Source organism: Chenopodium album, chromosome 27 (assembly GCF_948465745.1).
Source record: "Chenopodium album chromosome 27, dcCheAlbu1.1, whole genome shotgun sequence".
Taxonomy (NCBI): Eukaryota; Viridiplantae; Streptophyta; class Magnoliopsida; order Caryophyllales; family Amaranthaceae; genus Chenopodium; species Chenopodium album.
In genome coordinates this window covers 29,558,051-29,576,209 of record NC_137860.1, presented here as the reverse complement: position 1 = coordinate 29,576,209, position 18,159 = coordinate 29,558,051, and the positions used below count along the sequence as shown (strand labels likewise).

General features: G+C 33.1%; 5 protein-coding genes, 2 non-coding genes and 1 pseudogene across 7 annotated transcripts; 4 read left to right on the top strand and 4 right to left on the bottom strand.

Annotated features, from left to right (window-relative positions):
• The first annotated feature begins 23 nt into the window (after positions 1-23).
• On the top strand, positions 24-1,036 carry LOC145620806 (uncharacterized). The gene has a single exon (XM_081675522.1). It carries the CDS (start codon positions 138-140, stop codon positions 726-728), a length of 591 nt encoding a protein of 196 aa, XP_081531648.1. The 5' UTR covers positions 24-137; the 3' UTR covers positions 729-1,036.
• A 5,306-nt stretch (positions 1,037-6,342) lies between these two features.
• On the top strand, positions 6,343-7,468 carry LOC145621294 (early nodulin-like protein 19). Its single transcript, XM_081676036.1, has 2 exons — positions 6,343-6,657; positions 6,946-7,468. The coding sequence occupies exons 1-2, from the start codon at positions 6,471-6,473 to the stop codon at positions 7,305-7,307; spliced, it is 549 nt and encodes a 182-aa protein (XP_081532162.1). The 5' UTR covers positions 6,343-6,470; the 3' UTR covers positions 7,308-7,468.
• Positions 7,469-7,624: 156 nt separating this feature from the next.
• TRNAM-CAU (transfer RNA methionine (anticodon CAU)) lies at positions 7,625-7,709 on the bottom strand. Its single transcript is given in 2 exon segments — positions 7,625-7,660; positions 7,672-7,709. It is a non-coding gene; the product is annotated as a tRNA-Met (tRNA).
• A 68-nt stretch (positions 7,710-7,777) lies between these two features.
• TRNAM-CAU (transfer RNA methionine (anticodon CAU)) lies at positions 7,778-7,865 on the bottom strand. Its single transcript is given in 2 exon segments — positions 7,778-7,813; positions 7,828-7,865. It is a non-coding gene; the product is annotated as a tRNA-Met (tRNA).
• Positions 7,866-9,155: 1,290 nt separating this feature from the next.
• Positions 9,156-11,427, top strand: LOC145619997 (3,7-dimethylxanthine N-methyltransferase TCS1-like). The gene is made up of 4 exons (XM_081674666.1): positions 9,156-9,230; positions 9,506-9,925; positions 10,024-10,293; positions 11,080-11,427. Exons 1-4 carry the CDS (start codon positions 9,156-9,158, stop codon positions 11,425-11,427), a joined length of 1,113 nt encoding a protein of 370 aa, XP_081530792.1.
• A 558-nt stretch (positions 11,428-11,985) lies between these two features.
• Positions 11,986-15,070, bottom strand: LOC145620889 (uncharacterized). Its single transcript, XM_081675611.1, has 2 exons — positions 14,934-15,070; positions 11,986-12,471 (listed from the first exon to the last, which is right to left on the bottom strand). The coding sequence occupies exon 2, from the start codon at positions 12,464-12,466 to the stop codon at positions 12,233-12,235; it is 234 nt and encodes a 77-aa protein (XP_081531737.1). The 5' UTR covers positions 12,467-12,471; positions 14,934-15,070; the 3' UTR covers positions 11,986-12,232.
• On the bottom strand, positions 14,023-14,445 carry LOC145619996 (glycine-rich RNA-binding protein 4, mitochondrial pseudogene; annotated as a pseudogene).
• A 236-nt stretch (positions 15,071-15,306) lies between the features above and the next one.
• Positions 15,307-17,086, top strand: LOC145619995 (zinc finger BED domain-containing protein RICESLEEPER 3-like). Its single transcript, XM_081674665.1, has 2 exons — positions 15,307-16,492; positions 16,536-17,086. Exons 1-2 carry the CDS (start codon positions 15,307-15,309, stop codon positions 17,084-17,086), a joined length of 1,737 nt encoding a protein of 578 aa, XP_081530791.1.
• Positions 17,087-18,159: the final 1,073 nt, after the last annotated feature.

Genomic DNA, 18,159 nt, shown 5'->3' with positions numbered 1-18,159 from the left:
GCGACACCTCTAGGTTTGGAGAACTGAAATCCGAAATCCCCTTTTTTAGAAAAAAAAAAAAAAAAGATTTCCTTTCTCCTCTTTCTTCTTCCTTAAGCCATTGATAAAACTCACTTTCTCTCTCCTCTGTAACAACAATGGCGGCTACTACGTCGCGCCATCAACGCTCTCACTCACCTTCTGGAAGATTCTGTGCATCCTCAATTTCCTCATCTTCTTCCTTCGCTTCATCTTCTCCAACTTTCTCACCACAATCCGAAAATCTCTTCCACCGATCATCCTCCCCTACGCGAGTCAGCATCTACGGCTCCTCTCCTCAAACGACGTCGTCATCGGTCCGATTCTCAATCGATAACCGACCGACGTCGCCGAACAGATCCTTCGCCGCCGTTAACCGGAATCGGAATCCGTTTCCGGCGACTACAGGGAAGAAGAAAACATGCTTATGTTCTCCGACAACACATCCAGGCTCATTCCGGTGTAGCTACCACAAGAATCTGGAAGCGAAGAAGCAGAATACGGTGTCGTATCAGCCGAACCGGTTGAACATGCGGCGATCCGCGATGACGAACTCGTTGGTGAGAATCGGTACAGTTGAAGGCGGTGAGTGGGTGAAACGCGCTCTTGCGACGTTGATCCGTCCTTGCGCGCACCAGCAAAGGCGGCGATCCGATTTCCAACCTCGACCGAGTCGACTCAGTGCGATGTCGAAGGCGGAAGATTCGTGAATTTGTTTGTTGTTGTATGTACAGGAGCGGTGGAAGCGGCGCCCGAGTTGACTCACTGAGTCGTGGATCGGATCATCCGCGTTGACTCAGTGACTGAGTTGATGCTGAGTTGTTTCGCCGAGTTTTTGTTTTTTTTTTTTTTTTTTGTGTATAGAAATCCTCCCAAGATCCGAATATTTTTACAGGACGTAGTGGTTGTTATGCATTTACTAAAATTAAATTACTAGATCTCTTGAAAGTCTTGAGTCAAGTCATAGTACCTGTTTATTTCTATCAAATGAATGGTGAATTTTAATTTACTACTTAAATTTGTTTTTTTAAAATTGATAATTTAAACCAACAATTTCACAAGAAGTAATTAATTAAATTACAAGAACTTGATTAATCCACACAACAAATCCCATTATTTTTTTTTTTTTTCATTTTCAATCCAAATCCTGTTATTCATCAAAACCCGTATTTTATTTATATTTATTTTATCTGTATTTCGTTTTTTTTTTATTTTGTTTGAACTTTGAAGTATGTGTTTTAGGTGTTTTTATTTATTTTTATTTTGTGTTTGTTTGATTATTTGTTTATGTATATTTATTGAGATGATAAATCTGATATGCGTTTGTTGTTTTTCACTGCAGATTTTTAGGAGCGGAACATTGGAGACTGTAAAATCCAGATTGATTTAATTTTAAATCTGGGACGAGACCTTTGGATTTTAAAATTTCTGTACAGGACCCTAGAACACCTGACAGGCTAAAGTATCCTGACTAAATTATAAATAAATTAATTAAAATAAATAAATTAAGGTTACTTTACAAATTTAGGTATCTAATTAAGTTCCTACTCGTAATATCTAAAAGATGCCAATTTAGGGGGAATATGCCATTTGTGGAAGATTAACAAAAATTAGAATTAAGGCATTTTTAAAACTTGTTAAAACCAGTAAAGACAAATTGAATTAGTAAAAATTTGTTTTAATCCTCGTAAATTAGTTTAAAGAGTTAAAATCATTACATAAAATAATTTTTAAATTAATTAGAAATGAGGTGAAAAGATTTTTACTATACCCTCTTCGTTACCTTTTACTCCATTTTTAACTTGGACCATTTTTTCTTCATGAAAGGATTCATACATATTCATATTTATTGAGCTGAACTAAATTGAATTGTTCCCTAAAAAAAAAAGTACTAATTGAATTGTTAGAAGAAAATTAAGAACGGAGCTTACGTGAATCGAATTGAAATTAAGTGAATAAACCCTAAAAATTAAAAAAAGAAGGGAGGGGCTTGTCTAAACTCTTTTTTTTTTTTTTTGAGAAACTTGTCCAAACTTATTAATTCTAATAATCAAGCTTATTTTAATCTCTTATTTAAATTTATTTCATTGAGTTATTTATTTGTTTATTAAATTGACTTTATACTTTCTGATTATGTTTTGTACTTATGTGCTATATGTTTATATCAGTTGAGCTTGCTCAATTACTTTGATCAGACATGAAATAGAACGATTGAACGACCTATTTATTTTGTATCAACTATTGTCAAATTGACCCAACTTGACCTTTACAAAATCACCTCACAAATAGAACAAACATGACTTATAGAGGCTCGTATAGAAACAGACGAAAATATGTTAAAAAAGTAGAACGAAAGGAGTACTCCATAATAATTAATTACATATGGTTAATTAAATTTTTTGTTGAATACCCATATATAAAATTAAAGTACTTCCTACATCGTTTTTGATTGATCTATTTGCAAATTTCTTTGTTCAAAATGAAGAACCCATTTGCATTAAAATACTCTTTAATTTACACTATTATTTGTCAAAATTAGTTTCTGAATGTGAATTTTGCTTTTCTATATACTTTTGATACCTTTTGTCTTTATATTTTTGGTACAAAAGTTCCATGATGTGAAATTTATTTTTCAACGTACTTTATAGTGGAATATTTCTCCCCCCTTGTTAAATCTAGTAAAATTTGCTTAAATGGATCAATTAAAAAGGGACAAAGAGAGTAATTTGGAGTCCTTCATATGTAATGAATAATGATGCAGTTGCAACCTCCAAGAAATAAAGGGGTAAAAAACAAAGAGCAAGAGGTTAGGGTGGTTGTTTACAAAGATAATCCAAATGATGAGTGCACCTCCCCATGTTTAATGGGCAGGAGACAACCAAAATTGCATAGATCATCTAGCCTATCTACTCTTCTCTTTCCTTCCTTTAATTGTTAATTAATTAATTAGCATTATTTGTATTGCTAAATCTGAACAACTGGCCACTGACAATTCTGAGTTTATATTGTGATTTCTATAAATCAGCCATTGTTTTTCATTGAAGTCAGATAACTAAATCAGGCTGTTGATACTTTATTACTCTGACTCCATTAACTGTAGGCCTGTAGCTGACATAGCATAATTTGCATTAGGAGTAATCCATCCATCTTATAATATACGAAAAATTAGATGAAATACATTAATAAAATTTATAGTTTTTTTTTTTTTTTTTTTTTTTTTTTTTTTTCACGGTAATTAAAAATGCTGAGGAAAAAGTAGATGAAATACAGTACGAGTAATAAAAGTGAAAAGTACAATTATAGACAAAAATTAGAGAGAGAAAGTGAAAAAAAGTACAAGACATGTGCAAAATTCAAAGGTAATTTAGGAAGTACAATGAATAAACTTTAAAAAGCGAGGATATAGTGGTCTTTACATACGAACCAAAATAGAAATATGAACAACATTTTAGATCTTCAAAATAGGAAAACACGAACTATATTATGGGATGGAAAGAGTATTTTTTTTACTCCATAACTATACCCTTTTTTTTTTCAAAAGCTTTTAACTACTCTGTATTGATTAACTCAAGCTGGTCCTAATTTTAAAGGGTCAATTTCAAAATGGTCCCTAACGAGATTTTAGTCGATTGGACCAATTAACAATGTCACATGTTATGTTCTTGATAGGTGTAGTAAAAAAAAATAATAAATCTTCCACCACTCTAATTAAACACCCACCCTTTCTTTAGCGCCCTAATCTCTACACGTTATAACAAAAACAATCGGTAAACAAACCACTTAATTCTACATCCTCGCAATTAACCAATTTACTTGATTAATGAGTTAATCAAAATTCACACATTTTAACAAAGAATGTCAATAGTTAGGGCCGTAATGAGTTAATCAAAATTGACATCTGTTAACCAATTTAGGTCACACAGTAACTAGCTATTAGCTTTTGTGAATTATGAATGATTTATGGTATTAGGACAATCGCCTGATACAAGAAGTGTCACTTGACTTATGACTCTATTAGCTTCCTTGAAGGTGTAAAAGCCTAGTTGCATTACGATCGATCCTCTTATCATGTACAATATCCTATTAATTACATAAATTAATTACTTCGTAGTTGTTGATCTTGTATGGAGAAATGTCAAATCGACCTCCAAAATCATTGTACAACGAGATTTTCTACTTGAATAATTACATTGCGTGGAGCCGTGGACGTAGTTCCAAATAAACTTTTGTACAAGATGTATGTGAGAAATGGTTTACAAACACAATGCTCGAGTATTTACATGTTACTTCGCATTTGCATTAGTCATTTTAATCATTGATACAACCTCACAAAATTTCTAGTTCCATGAGATTATGTAATACGGAGTACAAGTAAATGTTTCTTTCAAAATTTCAACTTTTAAGCAAAAATGCTTAAAGTTGTAGCTCATTGGGCGCACCAACTCAAAATTGCGCCTGATATCACGGACATTGACATTATATTCAATGTTGAGTTGGACCAATATGTGCCACTTTTACTATTGCATGTGATTATGGTACTCAATGGTTGTTCTTCACCATGCAGCTTTTGTCTCTCTTTTTTATACTCAGCCCCGTTCCTAGAAATTTATGGGCCCTAGGCATAATGTTAAAAAAGGCCCTTACGCAAACAAATTTTTTTTTTTTTATACGCAATCGATTTAATTAAAAACAAAATGAAAATAACTTATACTACCTCTGGTTCAATTTACTCGTAACAAAGGAATATTTTATGTATCACAAATAATACCCCTTTGTTGCGAGTAAATTGAACCGCGTAGTATTATTTAAATAGTAAGTCTCTATACACAATAATGACTTTGCATAATAGTAAAAATTAATTTCTCCCTCCTAGAAAATCATAATACAGAGTATTAAAAATAATGGACCCTAGATGAATTATTTTTGTTGTTATTTACGGAGTACCTGATTTAATATTTTAACGAATGCCACAATATTAATTAGCCAAAATTAAAAGGCTTGAAATTTGGAAATGGAATAAATCTGAAACGGTGTATTTGGAAAGATAAATTTTTTTGTAGCAGATTCTCATAGAAACAGGTAGTTAAAAGAAGAAGTGAATCGTTGCATTGTAATCTCTACCAAAATTGACTGCTAATTAATATTCTAATTTAATGTTAATTGCTAAAAAGAGGCAATAATTATCTTTTTCAAACTAGCTGTTTTTTTTTTTTTTTTTAAAAACAAACAAAAGTACGGAGCAGCTTTCTACAAGTATTGAAGCTGATTTTTTGTTATTTGTGGGCCCCTTTTGGCGTGGGCCCTAGGCGACGGCACTCGAGGCCTACCCTCAGGGCCGGCCCTGTTTATACTTCTTCCCTTCTTTTTTTTTTTTTACCCTTAATTTACTTTAATGATTTAATCCATCAAATTGTACCCTTATTAGCTTTTGTGTCTTCCTAGTGAGCGATTCATGAGTTGTTTAACAAATACTCCCGTCGTTTAACAAACGGAGGACTGCAATTTTAAGGTTAACAAAGACCAATTTGTTGATATCGAGGATTGTAATTATACCTCACAAATAGATAAAATAAATTAAAAATCATACACGAAGTGCCTTTACTTAAAAAAAAAATTGACTCAATAATACTAAGACTGTGTTTGGTAAATAGTTTATTTGAGCAATATTAGCTTATTTGGCCAATATTATAGCTTATTGACTATTGAAGAACAGTATAAGCTAATTAAAAGTGTTTGGTAGGAAGATTATTTAAAGAGCTTATTCCACTAAATAAGCTCTTTATCAAAAAGCTCCTTTTTCAATTAACTTATTCAATTCTTATGATGAAATGACACTTATATCCCTATTTAATTAAACAAAAACCTATATGAACTGCCTACCCCATAATTAGCTTATTAGTAATTTCACATAATTAATCAGCTTTAAACAATTGGCTATTTACCAAACACTTTTCTACAATAAGCTAATAAAATAAGTTAGTCAAATTAGTTAACACAATCAGCTTCAAATTTCAGCTTTTCCCCAAACACGACCTAAAACTCTCCTCCATAATGAATTAGTAATACTCCATCAGCACAGCTTTATTGGACTTATCTCGCATGCCATATAAAAAAAAAAAATAGGAAGTGGATTAACCTCTTTTTTCTTGCATAATTATTACTTGAACTAATGCCTAATAAATATTATGTACTACAATAAATTAATAATTTGTCCACTTTATATTCAAATCTCCTGGGAGCGCCTTTTTTTTAACCCTATATATAAATAACCGTTAGTTTGGATATGATATAGACAGTTGATAAACCAGCTAATAATATAGACAGTCTTCCATATCATACAGTGAAAGCCAACATCTTTTGCTGCTTTTATTTTAGTCCATTATTATCACTACATATACCACACAAACACAAAACATCCAGTTGGAAGTGGGGGCAATTCACTTAACCATCAAATGGTCATGTTGTCCAATTCATCACCATCCCTTATCCACTTCCTCCTCGTCGTTGTCGGTACCGCCTTTTTAATTTATCCGGCCACCGCTACCGACCACATTGTTGGTGCCAATAAGGGTTGGAACCCTGGAATCAACTACACTAATTGGGCTAACAACCAAACATTTTATGTTGGTGATTACATATGTATGTACTTCATATCCCCTTTATTTTGTCATTCCTACCTTATTAATTATTTTGTACATACATAACAAAAAAAATTAGATATTACTCTTATTAGTATTGGTCTTTAAGCCCTGTTTTTTTTAGTTGATGTGGTCTGACCTGCTCTGCTCTGCTCAAAAGCTCAAAAGAATAGGGCCTAACACTGCTTTGGTTTCTAAATAATCTTAACACTTTCCATTTTGGCTTTTGCATTTATATTAAATTGGTTAGTTATTATTGGTACATAACTAAAATTGTGTGATTTTGCAGCTTTTAGGTACAAGAAATTTGAATACAATGTGTTTGAAGTGAACAAGACAGGATATGACAATTGTACAATTGAAGGAGCAACAGGAAATTGGAGCAATGGGAAGGATTTTGTGCATTTGAATAAGACAGGAAGATACTACTTCATTTGTGGGACTGGTGGTTGTACTAGTGGAATGAAGGTTTCTATTGTTGTTCATTCTCTTCCTCCGGCACCTTCGGCTTCTATTGCTGCCACCAAACACTCCTCTGAATCTACTAAACACGCATCGGCTGCTTCGGAAGTAGTGACTTCAGGGCGGTTGTTGTTAGTGGTTTTAAGGGCGTTGTTTGTAGGTTTAGTGTCTTCAGTATTGACGTGGTGACAACGGTCTTGAGAGAAGACGTGCTTAGTTTCATGTGTATCTTTTACTTCTTTTTTAAAAAAAAAAGTTTTGATGGGATAACCCGTTAAAATTGTTTTGTTTTTGTAAGGGCTAAACGTTTAAATTAATTGTGGTTTTGTTGAGAGAAGTTTTCTATGGTAATGAAGAAAAATGTGTTAATTTCATATTTGTCTACTTATTATTATGTCTTAGCTTTCATGAATTTGTATCTTTCAGCTGCAAATTTTATAATTACAATTCTTTTTTACAATTATTCTAAGAGAATACATCAAAATACAAGTCGAGGAAAAAAAAAGTGGGGTGAGAGAGGCTCGAACTCTCGACCTCAGGATTACTCAGAAGCTATGAGACCTACGCGCTAGCCAACTGCGCCACCACCCCATTGTTTGATATTGTTAAAACAATTTAACCAAGTAATAAAAAGTAAATGTCAAGAACAAAATAATAAATGGGGTGAGAGAGGCTCGAACTCTCGACCTCAGGATCACTCAACTTTAGCTATGAGACCTACGCGCTAGCCAACTGCGCCACCACCCCTTTATGATCTTTTAACGTTGAATACTATTTGTCCTTAGTATTTCCTCCGTTTTTAAATACTTGCTTCACTTTCATTTTCCTGCCGTTTTTAAACCCTTGCTCCATTTCCTTTTTGGAAAGCTTTTACAATATTTAATTCAACACTCACACTTAGGGCCTGTTCATATTTACTTAATTTCAGTCCAGTTTAGTTCAGTTCAGCTCCAATCAGTTCAATTCAGTTCAGCTCCAATCAGTTCAGTTCAGCTCTTAATTTCTCTCTCACATAAAATACTAATTTCAGCTCAATTCAGTTCAGTTCAGTTCAGGCCCTTAGTGGACCCAACATAATACTCTCTCTCTCTCTCTCCTACAGTACTATTCTTCCACTATTTTTGTTTTTTACAATTTTTTATTTTCTCAACTACCCCACTACCTCCATATTTTATTATTTTCTCCAATTTCTCCTAAACCTCCGCGCATGGAGAAATGGAACAAGTATTTAAAAACGAAGGGAGTATTTTTGTTTCATATTGACAAGGTCAAATTTGACATACTTTAATACTTGTATCATAATTGACGTTGTGACATACGAGTTAACATGTACCCCCACTCATTTCTTTCGTAAGCACAGTGGGAATACAATAACTTTGCTCGACAAACATGCACAATCAAATTGGTAAGAACAGTGGGAATACAACAACTTTTTAGTTCAAGATTAGAAAATATCAATGTGCCATAGGCCGGATAAATAGTATGACTAATGTTGATTAACTTGGATCAAGTACTACTCTCGTTTCTTATTATGTGCAACAAAGGGGTATTATTTGTGAGACATAAAATAGTATATTAAATGAAGAAGTTCATCAAATATCAAGCAGAATAAAAAGCATTTCTTCCAGCAAAAATTAACAAATACTCTACATATATGAATAAATAAAATTGAAAGTTATGGATAGTGGATCGATTTGTTAATAGATATAAGTTCACAATTTATTAAAATTGCATGTTACTTGGGATTATGCGTATTTTATTTCCAAAAAAATACTTCTCATGCGTATTGCATGACTAATAAAGTAATAATGTACATTATATTATAGTATATAAAATGTATCATAGATTTATTGTATAATCTTACCACCGGCCAATGTGTTACTTATATTGAATTAAAAAAACTAAAAATAAAAACTTGATTAATTCAGACTTAATCTCTATAAATAGCCTTTTTTTTGGCACAAAAGGAATTTCAAATCCAATTTAAGAAAGCAAAGAAAAAGAGAAGCTAGAAGTAATACAAGTATAAAAATTAAAATGGGAATCAATGAATTTCTTCATATGAATAAGGGTGATGGGGAGCTCAGTTATGTTCAGAATTCCTTTGTCCAGGTAACACTATTTTAATTTTGTTTTCTATCCTCCACATTTACTAATTGTTCAACTTTCAACAAGAGTAAAATTAAGATATTCATGTTCGTGCACATGCAATACTCTATTTGTCCTTAAATACTTTTTCTTTATATATTGGATTATTAAGGTCTTTATCTTTACCGTGTCTATGTACTGTATATAGTATATTGGATTCAGGTCTTTTTCTTTACCATGTCTAAATTCGAAGTATATTGGTTAATTTAATGTTAATAAATGTTCGATTATTGTAACAGAATGGAGTGTGGCTAATGAACCAACATATCATAGAGAGCACAATACAATATCTAATCTCGAAGGATAAAGGCTTAATTAAGGGCCTTAATGTAGCTGATTTGGGATGTGGAGTGGGCCATGTTCCATTGGCCCTAGTATCGTTGATAACAGAAATTATGCAAAGGAAATGCAAGGAATTGAAGCTTGATAGTGAATTTGATCAACAACCTAAACTACATATGCATATGAATGACCTTCCCTCTAATGATTTTAGCTTATTGTTTAAAGATTTGCTGAATTTGGAGGTATTAAAAACAAAGGATGACCGTGAACCCTCATGCTTCTTGATGGGTGTCCCCGGTTCTTATTATGACATGCTTTTTCCTCGTAATAGTTTGCATTTTGTTCATTCTAATTTCACTCTTCATTGGTTATCTAAGGTTCGTTTTGTTATACACTTGTTCGGTTATTTATTTTTTATGTTTAGTATTTCGTATCTTCATTGATTAATTGTGTATCTGCATGATGTTATGTATAGGCACCGCGGCTTTTAGATGACCAAGGTATGTCAATCAACAAGGGAAACATGCATCTAGTCGAAACAAGTCCCAAACCAGTTGTTGAAGCTTATTGGTCTCAATTTGAACAAGATTTCAGCCAGTTTCTCAAATGTCGTTCGAAAGAAGTTGTACCAAATGGATTTATGCTATTAACACTTACTGGTTCACCATGCTCTACGGATTCATTGATTTGGACTCCGTGCGTGACCAATATATTGAACGAGGCCCTTATTTGTCTGATTTCGGAGGTTTTGCTCTCTATCCTTTATTAATTTTTATTTTCGATTGCACTACATACATTAAGTATTTTATTTATTTACTTGCAACACTTTTATTTATTTATAATACATCAAATTTAACTAAAAATGATTAGTGTAATTGCTAATGCCACAAATTATTTCTTTTAAACTCAAAATTATACTCCGTATTTTTTGAAAACAATAAAAGAACTAATGAAAAAAATTACAAAAAATAATTTAAGTAATTTGTATAATCTCGATTTTAGTAAAGTATGAAATATAGTTATAAGATAACTACTACCTCCGTTTCTTATTTCTCGCAACAAAGGGGTATTATTTGTGAGATATAAAATATTCATTTGTTGCAAGAAATAAGAAACGGAGGTAGTATATAAGTTTTTGACCTTGGATTAAGATATTACAATAAGTAGAGTTTTTTTTTTTTTTTTTTTTTTTTTTTGGATAGTTCATGATTGAGTAGATGATGTAAAATATCTATAGTGCATTGAAATGATGACACATAAATACTTATAGATACTTATAGATTTATGCTACAAATGTCTACTTTTGCTGGTTTGTTTTTTTCATATAAAAATATTAGTCATATACTCATATGGAGTCCCGCTAGATTTATTTTAAATATTTAGACTTTCAAATATCAAGTTTTAATACTGCGTAATTTTTTATTATTGATATTTAAAAATATTAATGGTTGAAAAAAATTTGAAAATATTTATTTTCCGAATAAGTCACAAGGATTTATATTAATGTTAAAATGAATAATCTTCGATTCAGGGATTAATCACGGAAGAGAAGCTAGATAATTTTGAGTTCCCTATGTATTTGGCAAGCACAAAGCAACTCGAAAGCATAGTGCAGAAGGAAGGGTCATTTGTAGTTGAACATTTAGCGACAAAGGAACTTGATGTTGCACCTGAAATTGAAGACAAATTGCAAAGATCTAAGATACTTACGCAAGTCTTTAGGGCATACTCAGAATCGATACTATCACACCATTTTGGAGAAGAAATTATCACCGTTATATATGACAAGTTCACACATTATGCATTCCAACATTTGGTTCAAGATAAAACCTTTGAGCACTATGCTGTTACGGTTTTACTTAGAAAAAAAGAAACATGATATGCATGAACAATTTTAAATATTACATCCGTTTCTAAAAGTTCTTCATGGTCGGACTCTGATTATCTCACAACAAAAGTCAAAAGAAATAATTTCAGAGATAGAGGAGTATCTCTTTTTCAATCTGTACTTTATGTGTGTTGATTTGGTTTATGCATATATGTGTGAAGAAGTTGGATCATTTGGCATCGATTCATTTGGCTCCCTTGTGTTGCTTTTCTTATTATTGAATTCATTCTTATTTCTCTTGCTATTTATTTTGTTTTTGGTTCTTAGTGATCTTTGTATCAATTGTATGCAAAATGTAAATGGCCTGTTCCTGGAAATAGGGCAATTCACACTACTAAGACTAGTGTGAATATTGATCACATCTCATGCTTCGATTTTTTTTTTTTTTTTTTTTTTGGTATGATATGATAAACTGATAATGTAATGTGTTCATACTTTTCTTTGGTATAATTGTATTTAAATCTTACGGTAAGCACAACAGTTCCTTTAGTCTGATTGAGAAATCACAAACTACAAACTACAAAGATTGGGCTAATTGGTTCAATTGAATGAATAAAAGGGAGTCTCATTTAATTAATCCATGATAGGTAGTAATTGAACAATATTGCAAGAGTGTTGCAGTGTTTCTGGATTTAGAGGCCTGAATTAAAACAGGTACATCAGACTGCTGAATACTTTAGCATCATGAATTCATTAAGCCAGTTTTGAGAGAAACAGTAGAACAATGTGAAAGCATATACAATTCAAGCATAACACTTATAGTCTCATTCAATCTACAAGGAGAACATACAGTTTATCACTTGAACAAGTGAGCCAAATCTGGGTCGTCTAAATCCAAGTCTAGCCATCCATTCAAGTGCATGAACTCAATGTAATGATCTGGTGGCTTCAGGCTCTGGGAATTTTTCACAGTGTAACCCTCAACCTTCTGAATATCACGAGCAAGCCATCGGGCGAAAGCAGGGTCGACAGGAGGGGGAAACTTCAAAAGGAGTTCATCCTTCTCTTGCTTTGCAGGTTTGTTACCCATGAGCGCTGCATATTTTCAGAATGAGAATCAGGTCAAACTTATATAATAAAGGAAACAGGCTAATCACTACTGAAATAGTACTTTGCACATCAGCGGAGAGAAAGAGCAGCTACAGGTTGGGAAAGGGTTATAGCTTTCAGAGTACCTCGACATATAAGGTGATAGGAGGGAAGGGAAAAGAGATAATTACAATAATTTGACAAAACAAAGGGAAAGCTTTTGCTCTAGTCCTAAATCTATTATGAATATCAGCATTCTTATTTGTCACCATCACGATCAATTTTGTAATCCTTCAGATAAAGAGCTTGCAAACACCAAGACAGCGAAACAGTGAATACAAGCAAGACAGAGTACTCCGTCTACAGTCTGCACGGTGACAATAAACTGCAATATTTAAACCCATGTAAAATACCTGAGTTCACTGCCCAACCACTCATCTTTAATTGAGAGGGGATTTCAGGAAAGATTAATTTGCGTGAGCTCATGTAATCCTACAGCTCTGTATTAGTTTAAACAGCCACATTCACACCCCTCATGTACCACCATCAAAATGACAGTTCATAGAACTTCTACCAAACACAACTGTTGCCATTATTTGGTCGGCTTAAGTTCAATAACCTAATTAAGTATTCAAAGCTCAAGTTGCATTGAATACTTCAAGAAAACTGCATTTTAGTAGACATCTCTTGCAATCTGATGCGACTTGTGATACCTGCTGTGTTGGAAGTACTTTAAACATGATTCTGGTAGAGCTATGAATCCTTACCTTTCCATGCTTGATACTGAATTAGACTATCTACAGCAGAAGGTCTTTTGTTACAAGCTTTCAGAGACTTGGCACAGCAGTAAGCCAGTAACACCATACTAGTCAGAAAATACAAATCGACAAAGCTATCCTAAATATAGTAACCTTCAGCTCATACAAACTCCTTTACCACAAATAGACATTCTTTTTGTTTATCTGTTTCTCATTTCCTGCAAATATAATCCAAAAAGGTTTCCTTCCTACAATGCACCAAGGAAAACAGCCAGAAAATCCAAAATTCCACCCTCACCCCAATCCATGCTATTACAACTATTCTAGCCATAAATTATTTAGTAAACACTTTACACTGGTATGGCAAATTGCCGATTGCTATAAAACATGAATGCAGGCATGGAGGAAATTTCAAAGCAAAACTAGTCATATGAATCCTTCTGGATTTGTAATTAAGTTTAAAAGTGCACCAACAAAACTTTTCAAGTCAAGTTTAAAATCATATACACAACCAATCAGAGACTATTTTTTTTTATTTTTTTTGAGGAAATCAATTAGAGACTATAGAGAGTATTTCATAGAGTCCTAGCAACCTCACCCAAAACAGCCTTTATTAGATAGCCAAACTTCAAATTTGACAAAACCACAATAGATATCAATACAGCGTCTCGGGTATGGGAATTTGTATTAATGTTTATACTATTCTGTAAGCAAACAATGAAAAAAATGCTAAACACTCTAATAGTAATTGTCTTGATCTTGAAGCTTTCTCTAACAACGATCCCTCACAGTCACAGATTCAATTCTTGTCTCTGGTAGCAGCTTCAGTGTCCCGAATGCGAGGCACCACAATTGGTGCTCCTCGAACCTTATCAAGAGCAAAGCTTATCCTTAATGGACGACCTAACAGCTCCTTACCATCCATAGCATCTTTTGCAGTTATTGCATAATCATCCTTGGCAAAGTAAACAAATCCAAACCCTCTAGACCGTCCTGTATCCTTATCATACATTATCCTCACTTCCGTAACCTCCCCAAAATTGGAGAAAGCATCCAACAAAGACCTCTCATCAACCGACCACGACAACCCAGCAACAAACAACTTATTATTGTAAGATGGAGCTGAAACGGACGAAGACAACGAACGATACAACCTAAAATTCGACGTAGGGTTGTAAAAGGCGGCCGATGTTCTTCTTGCAAACATCTTTAGATTGTTCATTGTTCACACATGCCCTTTTCCTGTTCAATTAGTTTAGACAGAACTGAGAAGAAATTCACACTTTTTTTAGGGTCATCTCACTAACATCAAACATTCCTGTCATCTTTCTTCCTACCTACCTTCAAATTTCCACTCAATCACCATATCATCTCAAAATATGCAACCCCATCTAATTAATTTTGCTAATAAGTGATGCCCATATCATATGAGAAGTTAATCATTAAAAAGGGAAACTAACCCAGAAATAATCAAATTAAAGAACCAAATTTTAATTACAAATACACAAAATTACTACTATTAATATATCAGGGTATAAACTAAACGAAGAAAAGCAGAATTAATAAATTAATCATCCAAAACATAGGTTACCAATTAGCAACATAAAATCAATCATTAAAGGAGGATGAATTAGGGAAAATACACGAATATAAGAAAGAAGAAGTTTGTGTCAAAAAAAAAAAAAAGAAAGAAGAAGTTTAATAGAATACCTGAGAAACGAACTTCAGCCCAGAAGATGAGTATTGCAGAGATGAAAAAAAAACTGAGATAAGAGAAGAGACTAAAATGGAAGACTGAAGAACAACAGAGGTAGGCTGTGAAATTCCAATTATACCCCTTCCTAAAGCCATAAACGGCCAAGTTTTAAGGGCATTTCTTGGGTTTTACATAATTTAATAAATACCTAAAACCCCATTCAAAATTCCCAAATTCATCAATTAGGGTTCTTAAATCTTCTTACTCACTCTTGAACAACAAATCAATTTCCCACCTTTTTTTTTAAAAAAAATTTATTGTTCTCAAAGTAATTAATCTCCTCTTCAATTTGATTTTTATTTCAAATTGGAAATTATACCTAATCAAATGGATAAGGGTAAAATGCACAACATAATTGAAGAAAATGTTCCTGAGGTTGGAGCTCAAATTGAAGGGTGTGAATCATGTGATAGCTCAAACCCAGAAGGTATATTTATTTACTCTCAAATGATTGAAGAACTTTCTACTTACATAAATCTTTTTAATTTTCCTATAAAATCATGTAAAAGTGAATATTTTGTGCATGCTATTCAACCCAGCTTTCAATCTGGTTTTAGAAAGTTACCCTTGAGTTTATTTATTAAAAGAACAATAATTGCTGCATATAAAAGAGATAAGAAATCTCTTAAAGAATATTTTGTGAATTTTGGTGGTAGTGTTGCTGTAACAGCTGATTTATGGAGTTCTGAGTGGAGTGAACGCTTTGTATGTGTTACTTGTCGTTGGATCGATGACAACAATGGGTGTTGGAGTGTTCAAAATCGGGTTATCGGGTTTCGAGTTATTAAGGATGATGCTACTTGTAATGATATATGTTGGGAAATATGTAATGTGTTAGATGTGTTTAAGTTGAGGGCTAAGGTTTTTTGCATATCTCTTGGTACTGGTTTAAATGGTGATGATTTTGTTGAGTCTGTTACGAATAGGATTAATCCGATTGAAAGAGGGATAATTTTGAATGTTAGGAGTTGTGCTTATGCTGCTAATTTGTGTGCTCAACGAGGTATGGAGGAATTAGCGTGTTTGATTAAGCCAATTAGAGAGTTAGTTAGGTGGACTAGGACATTTCGAGGTTACAAGGATGTTTTTAAAACTTCTTGTAAGGCGGTTGGGTTCAAACCGAGATATTTCCCTTTGGATTGGGCAAGGAGTTGGAATTCGACGTATGAAATGTTATGTCTGATTTTCCCGTACAAGGAGATATTATGTAACATTTATAAAGATAATGTCGACCAAAGTTTAGATTTGCAGTGGGATGTAATTAACTCTGTAATTCAGCTGTTTAAGACGTTTAATGATGCAATTCAGGCCTTCTCATTGGTTTATGATGCTAATTGTCATCAAGTTGTAGTTAAATGTGTAGAAATCGTTCATGTATTTGAAATGTATGAGAATGATCCGCTTTTGGGTTTGGTTGTTGGGATCATGAAGAGCAAATGGTTGGAGTATATGTCTGATGTACCTACAATATACTGTATTGCTGCGATACTTGATCCTGATATTAAGGTGGAGGGTTTATCAAATTTGTTAGACTATTATTACAAAACTTTTAGGAGTTACTCATAGCGTGGAAGAGAAAGTTTCTGAGTGTAAAGACATTTTGAAGCGGCTTTATACTCATTATGCCTCCATATACAAGTGCAAATCTTCAGAGGAAGATATGGAGATAGACCATTCGCCAAGTTCAAAATTGCTTATGGAAATTTTGAAGAAGCCAAGGGCTAGCCCAAGTAAAACAGCACAATTAGATGAATATCTGTTTTTTCGACAATTTATCTCTAGAGATGAAAGCATCCTACAATGGTGGAAGAAAAATGATGGGGTGTTTTCGATTTTGTCTAAAGTAGCAAAAGATATTTTATGCATACCAACATCAATGGCTGCACTCGAGTCCACTTTTAGTACAGGTGAAGGTGAAAGGGTTCTTGATGAGCAGTGGTTGAAGTTCCAGCCAAGAGAAATTCAAGCTTGTATCTGCAAACGGGATTGGGACATGGCTGAAAACCGTTCACAACAGTTTCAACTTCAACATTTTTACAAAGATGATCCGTGGATGATGATGGACACATCCGATTCAGAAACAGAGGCATGTATGCACAAAACTTGAATAATTCTTGATAGGGAGATAGACCATTCGCCAAGATCAAAATTTGGACTCAAGGAGTCCTTGGTCCCTGTAGACCCAAGAAAATGTATATAGCATCTTGATATCTAGGACTAGAAGCTACATGAAAGTGTTGTAATGATTTATTTAAGTTGCTATTTGTATTAGCAGTACATGTTAAAAGTGGTTAAATATGAATTGATTGCTATTTTATTTGAGATTGTGGAGAATTCTAACTCAAGCACCTGATTTAGGGAATATAGTGTGACATCTATACATCTTACATTAATACATTATAAAACTTGTTGGCATATGTAATATCACCATAACCGAATTATGTGACTTTGAGGTTACAAGTTCGAGACTTACAAAGTTACAATCTCTACATATTTGGGAGTAGGGTTGTAGGAAAATCCTAATACCTCCCCCTCTACTTTCAAGCGTAGACCTAAGTTGTTGAGTTGTCCTTAGAAGTTTGAAGTATAAATTCAGGCAACTTATAATGATTAGGTAGGTGATTAAGTATTGAATTATCAAATCGAAATACGTGTGTTATTCATTTCAAAAATTCAACTTAATTTATTTTTTAAAATAAAACGCAAAATTTAAAAAGAGACTTTTATAAATTAGTTCAATCAGACTAAAAATTAGATTCAATTCAATATAAAATTAGAGTATAAAATACTGTATAAACTTAGAGTCTGTTCTGATTGACTTTTTTTTTTTTTTTTTTTTTTTTTGAAAATTGTTCTGATTGACTTAAGTGAACTGAATTGAATATTTTATGAGAGGAGGATACGGAACGGAACGGAATTGAATTGAACTGAAGAGAACATGCCCTTAGTCAGCAAAAAAAAAAATGTTGAATTTCAACAAGTAAAAAATCACTGAGTCATAATTTTGGTGTAAAAACCTAAAAGTCTAACATACCCTTCTTAACGGCTAGATTACAAGGGCTTTTTAATAATTCCAGATTTCCACCGGTATCAATTTCCAAACTCCCAATTCATCAATTAGGGTTTTAGGGTTCTATCTAATACTTTGATTCAGCAATCAATCAATTCTCTACTCTTTCA